The sequence below is a fragment of the Rousettus aegyptiacus genome, unplaced genomic scaffold (assembly GCF_014176215.1).
Source record: "Rousettus aegyptiacus isolate mRouAeg1 unplaced genomic scaffold, mRouAeg1.p scaffold_m13_p_16, whole genome shotgun sequence".
In the NCBI taxonomy this organism is placed as follows: Eukaryota; Metazoa; Chordata; class Mammalia; order Chiroptera; family Pteropodidae; genus Rousettus; species Rousettus aegyptiacus.
The window spans coordinates 41647578-41664011 of record NW_023416291.1 but is presented as its reverse complement, the minus strand read 5'-3'; the positions used below and the strand labels follow the sequence as shown (position 1 = coordinate 41664011).

General features: G+C 52.8%; 1 protein-coding gene across 1 annotated transcript; it reads left to right on the top strand.

Moving 5' to 3' along the window:
* The first annotated feature begins 729 nt into the window (after positions 1 to 729).
* LSM4 (LSM4 homolog, U6 small nuclear RNA and mRNA degradation associated) lies at positions 730 to 11009 on the top strand. Its single transcript, XM_016132482.2, has 5 exons — positions 730 to 865; positions 4762 to 4803; positions 5909 to 6007; positions 8737 to 8920; positions 10363 to 11009. The coding sequence occupies exons 1-5, from the start codon at positions 863 to 865 to the stop codon at positions 10452 to 10454; spliced, it is 420 nt and encodes a 139-aa protein (XP_015987968.1). The 5' UTR covers positions 730 to 862; the 3' UTR covers positions 10455 to 11009.
* The last annotated feature ends 5425 nt before the right edge of the window (positions 11010 to 16434 follow it).

The following is a 16434-nucleotide window of genomic DNA, read 5'->3' as shown; positions in this document are numbered from 1 at the left end:
AATCAAGTTCTATTGTTTTGAGCCACCCAGTTTGTGGCAATTGGTTACAACAACCCAAGAAAACGAATACATTTGCATACTTATTCTGTTAACTGTCTGTGTCCCTCACGGGCTCCTAAGCCCGAGGACCAGTTTTGTCAGGTTTGTTCACTTGTGTTTCCAAGAGCAGACACACAGTACGTGCCCAATATATATTTGTTGCATACCCACAAATTAAGTGCTTAGAATATGCCCGATTCTGTCCGATGTGCTTTCACATGGCTTAACTCGTCTCATCCTCACTGCAACCTTGTAGCTGACACTTATCATTACACCTATTTTACAGGACGGCAAACTAAGGCTCAGAGAGGCACGGTCAGGATTCCAACTTACCAAAAGGCGTGCTTTGGATAAGGATAAACTACAATAATGAGGATTAGAATAGTAGAGGCCGGGAAGCACTTCCTGACAACCCATGTAGCCTCGGTATCTCCACTTGCAAACTGGAAATAACCTGTTGCACCCAAAGCTTGGAACCCAAATCAGCGAAGATTTCATCTACGCATGCGCCCTCACCCACAAAGCTTCACGCTCCGGCTCACGTTGCTCCGCCCCCCTTTCACAGCATTTACCGCGGCTCTTTACGGCACTTTCCCTCAATCTTCTGAGGGTACACGGCCCGCCCCGCCCGTTGTGCCTATGAGGCCCCGCCCTACTCAGCGTGGATTGGTTGCCCGTCCCTTTAGCCCCGTGCTAACTGGCTTGTGTTGCTGCCACTCTATTTTAGCTTAGTGGCGCGCGGTAGTTCGGCTACTGGCGGGCGCGTGAGCAGTGGCGGCGGCGGTGGCGGAAGTGGCCGGCGGGCCCGGTCCCCGCCGACACCATGGTGAGGGCAGGATGAAGGCGAGATCTCGTTGGAAGGCGGGGAACGCGGCCGCTGAGGGTCCTCGGGGCGGGCGCTGGGGCGACGCGGAGCGAGCATGCAATTCGATCCTCGAGTCCTGCTCCTCGGACCGAGGCAGGGAAACAGGCCGGAGAGGGCAGGAGACTCTTTCCAGCGCGTCAGTCTCGGAGAACTTAGGGTTGCAAGAACGTATAATTGTAGTATAGCGGCCTAGGCGCAGTCTTCCCATTTTGCAGATGGGAAAACTGAGGCTGGAGAGGGCGGGGACTCGCCAAAGGGCCCGGTGAATGGAGCAGAGTGAGTTTTTAGGCAGGAAAGTTCCCAACTGCATCCGATTCAGTCCAACTTCATATATTGGAAAGCTGGAGTGCTAGGAAGTACAGGGCCTGTCTGAGTTCTCAAATTAAAACAATTTGTGGGATTTTAGGGCTTGCAAAGCCCTTAAGAATGTTAGCACAACCTCCTATGCCTCTCGTTTTCAGGCTTAAAAACAGACTCGGAGAGAGTTTGCTTCTCCCTGGATCACACTGTATGTCATTCGTGCCAGGGGGAGAGGGAGCATTTTGAGCCAGGAGTGTACTAACTGCCCCTTCCCAGTTAACAAGGAAAAATCGAGGCCTTGATAGGAATCCTCTCCAGGACCATACTGCTCACACAGTGTGTAAGTTCTGGATCTAGGCCAGAGAGTGGTGGTGACCGCTGAGCATAGACAGGGAAGTTGAGGTCCCCACAGAGGAATTCAGAATTGGGCCTTCTGGGAGAGTGCCTAGCCCATCAGCTTCTGAGTCATTCTGTGACAACCGTTGCACGTTTCTCAGAACTGAAGGTTAGTGAAGTTTACTGCTAAATCCTGCTGGCTAGTGCAGGAATTGAGAGTAGGGACTGGGTTCATCTCTCCTGGAGGGCAAAGTTGGCCTGAGGGGATGATGAGAAGGATCCTTATTTGTTAAGCTTTATGGAATCTAGGGTCTTTGTGTTTATCCCTGATATATTCCCAGAGTTTAGAACGGCGCTTGTGCAGAGTATAGACTCATTTCTTTAACCAGAAGAGTATCTGTCAGTGAACAAGGCATGACACATTCCTGGTTGCCTGTGGTCATGGTGGGGCTGGATGCGGGGGTCTGGGTGTGTATGTGGGGGTGATCTGTGACAGCTTCCTGAATTGGGAGCCTCAGGAGCCATTGGTTCTAGTCTTGGGTTGGCCAAGACCTGAGAACCAGACCCCAGACTTTGTGAGAAAGCCCAGAGAAACAAATCTTTGCTGACACTTTTCTGACTTTCCAATTCCAGGTCGCCTCATCTCCCGCCGGAACCGGGTGTCTAGCCCTCTCCTGTTTCCCTTGAAAGCTTCATACATCTTCTTCACCACTGAGTTTTAACTTCTCAGAGTTCCTCTCTTTTCTCTCTTCTCTGTCTCTAGCACAGTTTAGGGATGAGGATATAGAAAATGGCAAGATGTGGCCACTGCTCCAGACTGTTGTAGCTGTGGAGGGCTATCCGGATGCCACCTCTCCCCATTTGAGCCTGTCCTTTCCTTATTTGTGGGGTGTGGTGAGCATCCCACCTGTCCCATGTGCCTTCCTGGGCAATGTGTGCCTTTCCCTAATACATTTGTTTAGCAAATATTTACTGAGTCCCTCCCGGGTGCCTGGCCCTATGCTTGGCGCTGGACAAAGTCCACACCTGAGTTTTCCAGTCTAGCAGGAGGCGTGGTATTTCAAGTCTAGCCAGGGAGTCAAGTAAACAAGATAATTAGAGACCGGCTGTGTCCTATAATGGAAACAGCAGAGGGTGGCCCAAGTGGAAACCTTGTTTCCTAGATGGGGTTATAAGGTCTGGCTGAGGGATGTGACCTTTGAGCAGCAACCAGCCTGGGAAAGGGAACCCCAGGAACAAAGATTGTGCAGCAGGAATGAGCATGGTATATGAGGAACAGAGTGGGCCAGTTTGCTAGAGCCTCATCAGGCCTCATCTTGTGGCCCTTTGGGGGGTGTGTGCCAGGGAAGTCGGGTGTGTGCCTGGGAGCAGGTACTGATCCCTCTGTGTTTCAGACATTCTCTCAGCTGCTTTGTAGTTAGGGAACTGCCAGTAACAGCCAAGGAGGCTGTGGGTCCTCCAGGGCAGTGTTGCCAGTAGCTGCGATGAGGTGGTGGCCTTAGAGTCCATCACCAGCAAAGAAGTTTGTATGCCATAGAAGGACCATATGTGGTTTTCCTGACAGGTATCAGCCTACCTTCAGTGGCTTTACCAGGACCTTGGGCAGGTTCCTCTTCCGACCGTCCCTCCACCTTTCTGTGCTGAGTCCATCTTCATTCTCAACTTACAGGGCCAGCCTGACCCTGTACCCTCTCTAATGATCTGGGAGGAGGACTCAGGTATCTCATTACTTTGCTCCACATTCCTATTGCCCAGAAAGCCCAAAGCTCCATATTAAATGGTGACCTGGGTCCGTGGCCCTGCATGCAGGTCTGAGCCTACTGTTTTCCCTGTGGCACCTGGGTGGTGTCGCATAGATGTACCCAAATGAGAGGGCAGGAACTTTGGGTTGGCCACATCGGGGGTCCCAGTCTCCCCACTGCCCGCCCTCCTTGGAGCAGCCGCTCCTTCTCCACGTGGTCCTTTCTTCCTCCTTATCTTGCCCTTCCAGGAAGCCAGTGCAGGAAGTGGGCTTGGGCCTGGCTTCCTGTTCTTGTTGCACCTCCCTTGGTGACTCTTCTCAGGGAAGGTCTGTGGAATATGGGATCTGTTCCTGTACACACACCAAGCCGTTCCATGGGGAGCCACCCTGTGGGGGTTGAAGGCCATTTCCGGCCTCTATAAGGAGAGGCCTTCCAGTTCCACCACCTAGAGAAACAGCTGCCCATATCGTATCAGGAACATGAGGACAGACACAGGCTAACTAGGAATTCCGAAGTCACCAACATAGGGTACAGTAAAGCCTATTCCTCCCTGAGGCAGTTTCCAATCTATGGGGCACTCTGTGGCTGCTCCAATGTATGGGTTGTGATTCGTGTTCCCAAAATGAGAGGATCTGGGTTTTTAATAGTTTTACCACATTTGTTATATAAAAGAAATTCACTAATGATGGGAAAAGAAAAATCTTGAAAACCCATCTTATCTGGGTAAATTTAAATGATTCTATCCTTTATCTGCCAATTCTTGGCAATAACCACAGACTTTCTGGAATGTTTCTTCCCCTCACCTGGTGAGTTCCTGTTTTTGAAAACCTAGCTACAATGTGGCTTCCTTCAGTCTGGGAGGACGCCCCATCGTGCCTGGCCAAGTCACTCTTTGTCTAGTGGGGGCTGCCCTCTGGCTGTGGACAGACAGGGTCAAGCCAGGTTCTGTCTCTTCCTACCTCTAGTGCTGGACAACATCCTGTCTCAAGCCTCAGTATGCCCATTTGTAAAGTGTCTGCGATGATAACCATATTCGATGCTTTAAAGATCTGGAACTACATGTATCCATGTGGATACAACTCAGACATCAGTTGAGCAAAATGTAACAGCAGAGGGACCTGTACTGCCATGCTTTTGATAAGTATGGTAGGCTATGCTCTCCCTGTCAGGAGTGTGAGAATTACGTACAGCGTGAGTTATAAAGAAATGCTGAATGGTTAACACCAGGACCAGGTGGCAGCTACCTTGGGGAGGAGAGGTGGGGCTCAAGACATTCTTTCCTAAATTGGGAAACAGGTGTGTTTTCTGGGTTGGGCAGAGTGAGGAGAATGTCTCTTCCTTTGCAAGTTAGGCACGTGTGCTCCTGTACCACCACCAACCCCCCCCCCCCCCCGGTGCTATCATGGGACCTTGCCCAGGGGCCAGGGCGCCGAAGCACGGATTAAACAGACAAGTCATGTCCCCTTGTTTGCCTTTCAGCTTCCATTGTCGCTGCTGAAGACAGCTCAGAATCATCCCATGGTGAGTATGTGTGGTCTGGGATGGCAAGCTTCATTGGGGACCAGCCTCAGCACAGGATAGGGTACCTCCAGCCAAACCTGCTTCCTGCCTGTCCATGAAACAGCAGCATGTTCTCTTCCCTCCCATGTGGGTCAGGACCGATGTCATTTCTGCTGCTTATAAAAGTAATAATGTGCTTATTAAAAATGTCAGACGTGAGAGAGACTTAGGCTAGAAGCCCCTTGCTTCATCTTTCCAGCAACTTAACTAATTCTTTAACTATGTGTATGTAAACGTGAATGTGATTTTTTAAAAAATGTAGATGGGATCACACAATGCACATTATTTCCTAAACTACATTTGTCCTTAACAGTACAGCGTGATATGTTCTGTTTTCTTTTCTTTTATTCAGTGTAATTCAAATACTATAAAGCTCAACCTTTTAAAGTGAACAATTCAGTGGCATTTAGAACATTCATGATGTTATACAACCAGCACCTCTAGATTCAGAACATTTTCATCACCCCAGAAGGAGACCCATTCCCATTATCAGTCACTCCTCCTCTCATTCCCACAGCCTCTGACAACCACCAGTCTGTTTCCTGTCTCTTTGGATTTGCCTGGGATCAATGGAATCATACAACGTGTGGCCTTATGTGTCTGGTTTCTTTCACTCAGTGCAATATTTTTGAGGTTCAACTTAATTGTAACGTGTGTCAGAGCTTCACTCCTTTTTATGGCTGAATAATATTCCACTGTATAGATTGATTACATGTTCATCCATCAGTTGATGGACATTTGGGTTATTTCAACCTTTTGGCTATTTGTGAATATTTGGCTTCTGTGAACACACATGTATGTGTTTTTGTATGGATGTATGCCTTCATTTTTTTTTTTGGCGGATACCTGAGTTGGTTTATATTTTTAAATCTCAGCCCTTGTTGTTTGTTTCTTTGGGGTCCCCCCCAATAAAATGATTTCATTGTAGAGAACCTACGATGCCCAACAAAGAACAGAAAAAGCAGAACATTTCTAAGTGAGGTCAGAGCAGCATTCACCTGGCTCTTAGGGGCAGGGCTGCACCTCCCTTGGGGCCATGGCTGACTTGGGGCTTGTTTCTTGTCAGTTGGTGGAGCTTAAAAATGGGGAGACATACAACGGGCACCTGGTAAGCTGTGACAACTGGATGAACATCAACCTTCGCGAGGTGATCTGCACTTCCAGGGTGAGTGCCCTGTGCCAGAGCCTACGCCCAATGCCTGGGGGCCGTTGGATGGGGCTGGCAGGTATGGGGAGTGGGTACACTGTGACCAGGAGTGTGCACTTGGACTTAAAGAGGGTGAAGGCCCTTTTGGGAGGAGTAGAGGGGCTTACTCTGCCTAGCACAGGTCATCCTACAGGAATGGTGCCTGAGGGACTTGGCTGGGTGTGGAGGGGCAGTGCTAAGGGATTGGGCCCTGAGTCTCCCAGTGCCCTGGACTTTGTACCTGTAAGGACTTTGTAGCTGTGGGATGCTTCCTGGCAGGTACTGAGCTTTCTTCTCTCTGCCGCCACCCCTTACCTGGAAAGACTCAGGCCTGGGTGGTGCTTCTGGCTATAAGTCCCTGCTGTAGAGGTGAGAACTGGCCTCCAGGGTAGGCTCATCCTTCTGTCAGCCTTTGCTGCTGTTGGTCCAGTCTGTAAGCCATGGTGGTGTGACCACGGGATGTGCAGGCCACCAGGGGGCGAGGGTGGCCCGGTGGACCAGCAGGTTTGTTTACTTCTGAGGCCTGAAACCAGGAAGTACAGGACCAGAAGTACCGCTGGGCAGGCTAGAGCTGGGGGAGGGTCCTTGGGGTCATGGCTGGGATGATTCCAGAACCATGAGGATGAGGACAGTAATGGGAGCAGGGTTCCCTCCCGCTAATGTGCTTGGGCTCTAGACTTTAGTTTCCGTTCCCCTGCCCGTAACAGTCACCCAGGTTACAGGGGAGGAAGCTGCTGGGGGGTCCCAGCCAGGGTGGGGCTGTTTTGATCCTGTGGGCAGTATACCCTTGGGACTTGCCACACCAGAGTGCAGCAGGGCATAAGGCAGCCACTCTGCCCCTGGTTCGTCTTTCTGGGTGGTTGACACCCCAACAGGCAGACAGGTGGGCATGACTCCTTTCCCCTTACCTGCACAGCTCCATGGCCTGCTTCTTATAACAGTACATCATGGGGCTTCCACACCAGCCTCCTAGAAGCTCCCTCCTGGTTTCTACGCCAGATGCCTGGCGGTGGGTATCTGGAAGGCTCCATTTTGGCCGTTGCGGGCAGTGCTGCAGTGCATAGCCTTGCACATGTTCTTCTGCGTATGGCCAGTGGGCCCGTGCCCACTTCTGGGACCTGGAACCAACCACCGGTCTTGGGGTAAGGTTGGTCCAGCCTCCATGGTCAGCTGAATCTGGACACATGGTTCCCCTGGACAGTCCCTTCTGTTACCAGGTGGGTGGTAGGAGAGGCTCAGATAAGGTTCAGACTCTTGGGCAGCAGGCAGTGGGATCCAGAGACGCCAGGGGCTGAGACCCCAAGAGGAGAAGCCCTGGTTGGGAGGCTCTAAGCTACTGCCATGGAAAACAGAGTGAGCCCTGGTTCCAGCAGGGAGTGGGTGAGCTGGGCCCAGCCTATCCTTGGCTGAGGGAGAACCAAGCAATGAGCAGCCAGCCCCAGACCTGGCCTCGAGCTTCCACGGAATCCTTTTTCTGTCTGGCTGTACTTTGCATCCCCACGGACTTGGCCCCTCGCCCATCCTTTCTGGGAAAGGAATGCCCGGGGCCTCTCGGGGTTCCTGTGTAAGTTAGGGGCTCATTGTGTTCATGGGAAGAGTCGGCCCTTGAATGTTCTGTCTGACCCACTGAGTGCCATTGCTGGGCTAGACAAGGCTGCTGGTGAATGTCATGTGGGAGGACTGGGGGTTTCAAGGAGGCCGAGAGGCAAGGCCTGTCAAAGGCTGGAGTTAGCTAAACAAGGAAAGGTGGGAACAGTGTGTGCAAAGTGCTGGGGGCAGGAAGCTATCAGTGTGTGTTCCAGAAAGTTCTATCTGGAAGGCAGGTTGAGGGCTGAATCTTGGGCCCTCAGGAGCCACAGTGAGGAGTTTGAATCTGGTCGCTGGGCTGAGGGGCCCTCATTGGGTTCTAAGCAGGGAGAGGTCTCGGTCTGGTTTCTAGGGGCATGGGGAGAAGAGAAGGCTGCCCAGGCTTTGGCTCTGGGCAGTGGGGGCGGGACTGGGAAACTAATCTGATAGAAGAGGCCCCCGGCTCCTGCCCAAGGGCATCAGGAGGGAATGTGAGGGGAAGGCCTTGTGATGGTCCCAGGGTATTGTGGAAGGACTGGTGGGGCAGTTCATTTCCTAGGAACCGCAAGGTTGTGACTTTGCAGGCCCCTTTGTCTCTCCAGCCAAATTAGCTTCCCTGAAAATTGGCATCTTGGGGAGCTGCCCCTGGTGGGCCCTAGACCTGCTTCCCCACCTCCCTCTCAGCCCGCTTCACCCGTCACACAGGGTCTCTATCCTGCTGCCCTGTGTCCCATGCCCAGTTCAGACCCTGCCAACAGATAGTTTCATGAATGAGTCCAGGTATGTAGAGAAGGTTCCAGAAGGTGAGTTCTAGATGGCTGGGGGAAGGAGCAAGGAGGAGCTCAGCTGTGGCAGCACCTGGTATAGGAAGCAACCTCCCACTCTAGGCTTTGGACTATAGGTAACAAACCCCATCCCACACTGGAGGACAAGCCAGGGCTGAGGGGGCCGTCTTCCACATAGCCCCACTGCCGTTCCTCATGTGCCATGGGTGCTGAGGATCTGTGAAGACCCTGCTGGAAGGCAGCCTATCCCCGTGTCATGTCCAGAGCTGTGAACTTGACAGCCTGGGCCTACCCAGGCTGTCTGCACCCACTCTGTAGGGAGCCCTCACAGATCTGAGGCCCTTCCCTTTCATGCAGGATGGGGACAAGTTCTGGCGGATGCCTGAGTGCTACATTCGTGGCAGCACCATCAAATACCTGCGCATCCCTGACGAGATTATCGACATGGTTAAGGAGGAGGTGGTGGCCAAGGGCCGTGGCCGTGGCGGCCTACAGCAGCAGAAGCAGCAGAAAGGCCGAGGCATGGGGGGTGCCGGACGAGGTAGGCCACACACACACACACACACACACACACACACACACACACAGCTGCAACACATGGTGTCCATCCTGGCCCAATGTTGACATTCCTGGCTGGTGCCATCATGGTGTCTTGGGCCTGGCTTTGAGCTTCCCCTACTCATAGAGCTGGGGGCCATGACTCATAAGGCCCCTCTCTGGAGTGGCCTTGCTGTTGACTGCTGCCTGCCCCGACCCTGAACCCTAACATGGGGTCCCATCTGCGTCCTCCGTGCTCCCTCAGCTACATGTCTAGCCCAGCATGCTGATCTGGAGCCCACGTGGACCTGGGCCTCGAGCTTTGTTGCCGATGCCAGCATGTGTCCGGGTGCGACACAGCATCTCCCTGAGCCTCACTTTCTAATCTGTAGAGAGAGTCCAGTGGTGCCCTCTAGGCTGCTAGTGAGGGCTCCAGCTCAGGGCCTGGCACAAGACCCTTCCCTGCCATGACTCCTTGATACAAAGCCAAGGTCATACCTTTTTGATAGACCCCCACCACTCCAAGATGATAACTCTGGCATAAAATAAAACTTGTGCAGTCAGCTGGGGGCTAACCCAGAGGCCATTTGTAGACCTCCACCTTCCCCATCAGGCTCCTGTCTTGGAGTGGCCTGGCTTTGTCTCTTCTGTCTGTGGAGGCTTTCTGAGTGCCAGGCCTGGAGCCAGCCCCGAGCCGGGCTCATGTGACAGTCAGGAGTGAGCCACAGGGAAGAGGGAGGAGGGGCATGCCAGGCAGAGGGTTGACAGGGCCTGGGGAGTAAGCAGGGCCCTGGGGTCTCCAAGGGCCAGACTCTTCACACTGGGGACACAACTGCTGACTGAGCTGCAGGGAGGGTGAGGGGAGTGTCCTCCTGAGGCTGTTCTAGAGAGAGGCCCCAGGGCCCTCAGCAGCAGGTGGAAATCTCACAGATTTGGCAAAGTTGGTCTTGACCATGAGAGGTGAGGTGGGGCAATCTCTGCCAGCATTGGTCTCTGTCCCTGCATGGTGGTGCTGGAGCAAGGGAGGTCTTGGGTCCCCAGTGCTGACCTCAGCCTCAGAATTGGGGGTCTCCTTCACCCCTGGCCAGAGTTCTGTCTCTCTCCTTGCTCTTGCAAGCCCTTCTGGCTTTGTTTATCTGATGACCAGCTTGGGCCTCCATGCTGGCCCTGGGCCCTCTTTCCCAGGAAGCCTGCCTCAAGCCCCATTGTGACTTGTGGCTGACCTCTGTCCTCCCTATAACCCTTGCAGCCTGGGGGTCCTGGTTTCCTTTGTCACACTGAGAACATTCTGGAGCACCACCCATGGCCAGCCCTGGTCAGATGCTCCTCCAAGGTTCTCAGCCTGCCCTTCGCACTTTATCCAGGGGGTTGCTGAGGCTCAGAGGTAACCAACCCCTGATGACCCTGGAGCCCGGCTCCCCTGCAGCCCTGACTTTTGTTCCACAGGTGTGTTTGGCGGCCGGGGCCGAGGCGGGATCCCAGGCACAGGAAGAGGTCAGCCAGAAAAGAAGCCAGGTAGGCAGGCAGGCAAACAGTGAGCCGGCCCTGCATCCTCCAGAGACTGAGCTGCCCGAGGCTGCATTTCTGCTCCAGTCCATGAGTTTGTTCAGAATGGAAAGAGGCAGGCGTTGGGGGAACCCACCCTGCCGTACATTTTGTGATCCTCCTCTTTATGTAAAGTCTTGTCTTTTCTTTTGGCCAGCACTACTACAGTTGGAAATATTACTCAGTGTTTTTGGTTTTGTGAAGACACAGCCAACTTGATTCTTGGAAGGTTCTTTGTGATAATGCCTCTTTGGAGCCTTCACCCGTGCGTTAAGGGGGAAATTTTCCAAACAGGTTTCTTTTGCATCTTGTGTTAGATCCCTGTGTGGCAAACAGATGAGCAGTTTTTATTTTAAGCTGTTTTTGCTGAGATTGACAGCCCATGGAGTTTCCTGAAACACAGACCTGAAATTGTCCTTTCAAAACAAATCTGGACAGATGTATGCCTCGGAAGTTGTTCAGGGGATGTGGTTGGGCCCTGCCCCTTCACCTCCTCTCTCCCTCTTTGTATTACAAGAATAAAAACAAATGCAGCTACAAACTTCAAATCTGTAAGAAGAGTTTTTACAAACGCCATTCATACCATAGTCGACCCAGATGGTCGGGACTGCCTTGAGGAATGTGTGAGGGAGATTTTCTGAGTCCCCTCCTGCCTCTCCAGGGTACCACCTTCCACGTTGCCTGAGACATTGAATTGCATTTTAGCAAAAGACTTCTGGTGTTGTCTGTGGACCAATTTTCCTTTTGTTGAGTGCAGGTCGCCTCAGGGACAGCCAGGTGCTGAGAGACGAGTGTCAGCCAGTTCCTGCGTTTGGGAGTTCTCCTATTTGTCACTGTGTTAAGAACTGTTTTGAGGGGTGAGTGGAATTAAAAGTGTAGTTGACTTGAAAATTCCCCTCGTGGGATCTGCAAAGTGCTAGCCAAGTCATCTTAAAGGTCTCTGCATTTAAGGTTTCTCTGCCCATCTCAAGAATGTGGTCTGCCCTCTGGGACCTGCTGCCATCTGAATCCTTGTCTAATAATAAAAACATTTTGGCCTAAGTTGAGGACAAGGTATGAGGTCCAAGTGGGACTGGGGTGGAGGCATCACCCCTCACCCCCAGGGACTCGCCTCCCTTTCAAAGATGTGGGCAGTGGTCCTTGGCTGCATGGGCCTGAAGGGGCAAGAAGTGGAGGACCAGTGAGGAAGGAGGAGCCATGTTCGCAATGTCTCCCTACCCCATTGCCCTGGACCCAGGGGCCCATAAAGGTCTGGAGGTCTGGGCCCCCTGCCACAGGTGGTATCTGTCTGGTGGGGCTTTGATGAATGGGGGCTTGGGCCACGTGTCCCATGGGCTACAATGCTAAGTCCTTTGGAGGCCCACCAAACAGTGGTTTGGTTTTTCTCCCTGACTTGGCTCTGGATCTAGAGCAACCAGATGCCCAGAACCCTTCCAAAGTTCAGGGTTGTGGCCTTGTCTCTGTGCTGCTTTCACCCCTAGCACACCCCAAGCCTATGCATAAGCTTGGCCACCTGCCATGTCTTGACCTTTCTAGTGGGCAGCCCAGGTAACCGCCTATTCCCCCCCTCGCCCCTGATGAGTTGCTGCTGTGGCCCAGCTGCTTAGGTGCCTAGGCGTCCTGAAGGTCCATCCTGAGCTGGCTGTCGGGACAGCAATGTTTCAGTTTTCTTGGTTTTAAGAAAGCAGCCTTAGTCCCTCAGCAAGAAGAGAAACCAAAAGCACAGGGTCTCGATCTTTTTGTCCTGATGGTCTGTTAGCATAGTCCGTGCCCTCTCAGCTGACAGTGCATGATCTTCCCACTGGAGTTCGTTCCTGCTGGCCATTAGGGAGCCCCATGTGCCCAGGTGTGGCTTAGCCTGCAGCTGAGCTTGCAGAGCCCTGCTGCCTCAACCTGGGGCCAAGAGCCCACTTCTGGAACATGGATGCAGTGGATCCCACAAGGCACCAGATGGGGAGGTCTCTGTTGCTTTTCTTTATCATCCCTTCCTGCATACACCTCTGTGCCATTCCTCTGCTGGGCCTTGCAGCTGGGCTGGGAAGCCCTCCCTGAGCCTACCGCCCTCACCTCGCCCAGATGGAGTAATAGCAGGTGTCCTTCCCACCCTCCAGCTGGCACATCCTGGTATTCGCAACATGCGTTCCCAGAGGCTCAGCACGTGCTCCAGTGTCCTCTGCTATCTGCCTGTGGACAAAGGGCTGCTTAGCCAGTGGGGCATGGGGAGGTAAGAAGATGGTCTGATATTCACTCAGATGACAGTGAAAGAAGCTACCCATTATAATGGAAGCAGAGGTCTAACTGGGGACAGAGGGACTGGGGCCACAAACCTCTCCCAGGTACTTTCAGAAGAAAGCCGGGATAGGGAGGAGAGGTAGTTAGGAAAGGACAGAGGGTGATATTTGAAAAGGATTTGAGGGAAGCAAGGAAGCCAGCCATTTTGGGGGAGAGCATTCCAGAGGAAGGAACAGCCTGTGCAAAGGCCCTGAGCAGGTCAGTGACGGGAGCAAAGTGAGGGGTTCAGGAAATGAGACAGGTACAGGCCTTGAGTGAGCTGGGAGGCCACAGAGGGTTCCAGAACACACTTGAAGCAAGGGCGGAAGCCAGAAGACCAGGAGGAGGCATTGCTGGGGGCTCAGCCCAGGATAGAGCCCATGGAGGTGGCAGAAGGGGGAAGGGTGCCATGCGGACATAGGTAGATGGGCTCCCTATTCCACAGGAAGCCCAGGATGCTAAGGTAGGACCTTTCCACAGAGTGGAGGGGGAGGCCTCACTGAGGGGACGCAGTCAAACCAGATCTAGGTCAAGAAGCCACTGACCATGGAAGAGGGCAGGGAAGAGCAAGTGCAAAGCCCCTGAGCTGTGGCCTGCTCACACAGGCACGGAGGGTGAATGCCCTACCGCAGGTTACGCAGCTCCAGAACCTCCTTGGAACTCCTCCCTCTGTTGCCTCCTGGAACCTTGGCAGATCCATTTACCTTCTTTTAGTTCCTGTTGTGTCAGGCACAGAGTCAGGAACCTGGAAGCTGGGGAAAGGCAAGGTTGGCTACTGCCTTAAAATTCACTCCCCCGGACGTGGTTCTATAGTGTTGCGGTTAGCACATCTGCTTTACATGCAGAAGGTCCTGGGTTTGTACCTCAGTGGAGCCACGGTCTATGGTCTACCCTGAACAAGCCTGATGTCTGATCTTGGAAGCTAAGAAGGGTCAGGCCTGGTTAGTACTTGGATGGGAAACCACCTAGGAAGACCAGGTGCTGTAGGCATAAAAAAAAAAAAAAAAAAATCACTACCCTGACTTTAGTAGCTTCAGCTAAGAGACAGGTTTGAGGCATCAAGGACCCTTGCAAGTTTAACCCCCCTGTGTTTTAGTTTCCTCATGGGTAGCAGGGATAATGGTGGGCTCCATGGGGGTTGCTGGAAGGGTTACAAAAGGTAGACAGCAAGAGCTCCATTTCTGCTCGAAACTGTCTCAGAGTGGCTATTCACCAAGCTCCTATGGCATTTGAAGCCTCACCAAGGACTCTCCATCTCTATAAGCCTCAGTGGTCAGTATGACTGGCCCACTGTCCGAGGGTCTCCCTGTCAGCAGTGGTGCCACCCTGTGGGCAGCTGCCAGGCCACCATCCTCTGTGCTGTGGAGGCAGCGCCAGATACCTGGCCTGGGCTGGTGAGCGGTCACCTTGTAGGCCCCCAGTTCTGCCCAAAAAGCCCCCTCTTGGTCTGGGCCCAGCCACCCAGAGGTGACTCACCCACTCCGCCTCCCCTGGAACCAGGCACTGAAATAGTCACCCAGCTCACTCTCGGGAGTGGCCGTGGAAATATTTCAGGGCTGCATTCAGTTCCTAAAAATACTCAGTGTGTCCTCATGAGTCTTCCCCTCCCTTATTCCCTTTAAAACCGTCCCCGTGAGCACCCCAGGGTCTGTCCTTCTACCCTGTGCCCCTCCAGCACAGACTGTTCCTGACAACCAGGGCTGGAGGTGTCCCCAAGTGGGTGTGGAAGGCAGCACGGTGGCCTCCCTCTGTCCTTGTCACCATGGAGAGACTTGGACATAGTTTCCCAAGAACCTTCTGGAAGGGTGGCCTTTTCTGAAACCCCCCGCATTCTGTTCCTGGGGCGGGCAAGCTGGAGCACAGTGATGCTGACCAAGGAGATCTTACTCAGTTTCCCTTCAGAATGAAAAAGTGATTCTTGCTGTGTGTGTTCATGAGGCTGCAGGAAGCATGGTCCCCAACAGGGCCCTCACTGAAACTGAACTCCATCACTTCCTCTACCCCTTGCTACAGAACCCTTACCATAGGTAGCAGGTCCTTATTCCTCCGTTGGGGGGCAAACTCGTCCCTCCAAAGCAATCAAACGCAATTGACATCATCCCAGCCACTCAGACTCCTGGTCGTATTCTGTCCCAACCAATAGGCACCTTGACCTTTCTGGTGGCCGGAGGAAGTTGGGGATAGCAAACTGATTTGACTGCAGCTTGGGCCACCAGGGTCTGATCCAGCTTCTCAGTCTCCTAAAGCCCCCAGCTAGAGGGACAGCAGGAGTAAAGGCCCGAGGGCAGTTGTGTTCTGGGAATCTTGGAGATGCAGCATGTGGCCATTATTGACTAGAGTCCACACTTTATTCAGATTTCCTTTGTTTTTACCCAAAGTTCTTTTTATTAACTATTTTATTAACAATATTGTACAACTTACCACCTCTGTCTAGTTCCAGAGCATTTTCATTACCTTAAAAAGAAACCACATACCTATTCCCACCTCCCCCAGCCCCCGGCAACCATGTGTTTCCTCTCTCTACAGATTTTCTTGTTCTGGCTATTTCATATAAATGGAATCATGCAAAATGTGGCCTTTTGTGTCTGGTTTCTCACTCAACATCATGTTTCCAAGGTTCATTCATGTCGTGTGTATAGTGCTTCACTTTTTTTGATAACTAATATTCTTTTGTGTGGATGGACCACATTGTGTTTATCCTTCATCAGCTCGCAGACCTTGGATTGTTTTTAAAGGAGTGTTTACTCCCTGCTAGGCACAATTCTAAACACTGAATCTCCACCCCCACCCCCTCTCAATGAGGTAGTACTGTGATCACCATGCCTATTTCACAGTGGGGTAAATGAAAGCAGAGATAGGCAGACAGGCCTCCAGAGGAACCACAGGCCATCTTGTAGGTCTTTATATTCTGGAGATGGAGGTAGAGACAGACCATGAGGAAACCAAGAATGCCAGAAGACCCTCAGAGTCTTCCAGGCAGGAAGACCAGCACATGCAAAGGACCTGAGGTAGGAATGGGCTGGTGTGTTGAAGGAGAAGCACAGGCTGGTGTGGCTGGAGGACAAATGAGGGGGAGAGAGGGCGGGGGTTAGACAGCAGCTGCAGGTCCTGGGGAGTGTGGGGAGGTCTGGGCCGTACTCTGAGATGGAGAGACAGAGATAGGAAGAGAGAGTGAGAGACTGGGAGGAGAAAGGAGAGGGGCCTCAACATCTCGCACCTTCCAGCAGGTGCAGGAATTAATCCAGCTGCCCCGAAGATCTTGCTTATCCCTCTCCAGTCTCAGAAGCTGCCCCCCAGAGTGAAGGCTACAGAGTGGAGGCTGGGAAGGGTGCTGTGAGCAAAGGGGCAGGCCTGCCGGGTACCAGATGCTACTACCTGCCTCTGCCTCTGAGTCATCATTGCCATGGCAACACAGGCTCTGCCGGATGCTCCTCCGAGCACATCCCTCATCATAGCAGCCACTTCACCACCGCCTCCTCACAGGGGGCAGGGGCCAGAGGCAGGGGGGGGGGGTGCATCTATTTTTACCCAGGCTGAGGACAGCACTCAAGGACCACAATGCTCACCTTTCTGTATTCCTCACAACCCTTTTGTTTCTTGAGCCATCCCCTCCCCTTTAGGGTCTTCAGGCTCTGCCTGGGAGGGGATGGGGACTGTCTCATCCAGTGGGCACTGCAGGTGAGGAAGTATCATGGGCAAGAG

Excerpts from the sequence above, each read along its gene's own strand:
- LSM4 (XM_016132482.2), top strand. Across the intron at positions 4,804-5,908 it reads CAGCTCAGAATCATCCCATG|TTGGTGGAGCTTAAAAATGG; the intron begins GTGAGTATGTGT and ends GTTTCTTGTCAG. Across the intron at positions 8,921-10,362 it reads CATGGGGGGTGCCGGACGAG|GTGTGTTTGGCGGCCGGGGC; the intron begins GTAGGCCACACA and ends TTTGTTCCACAG.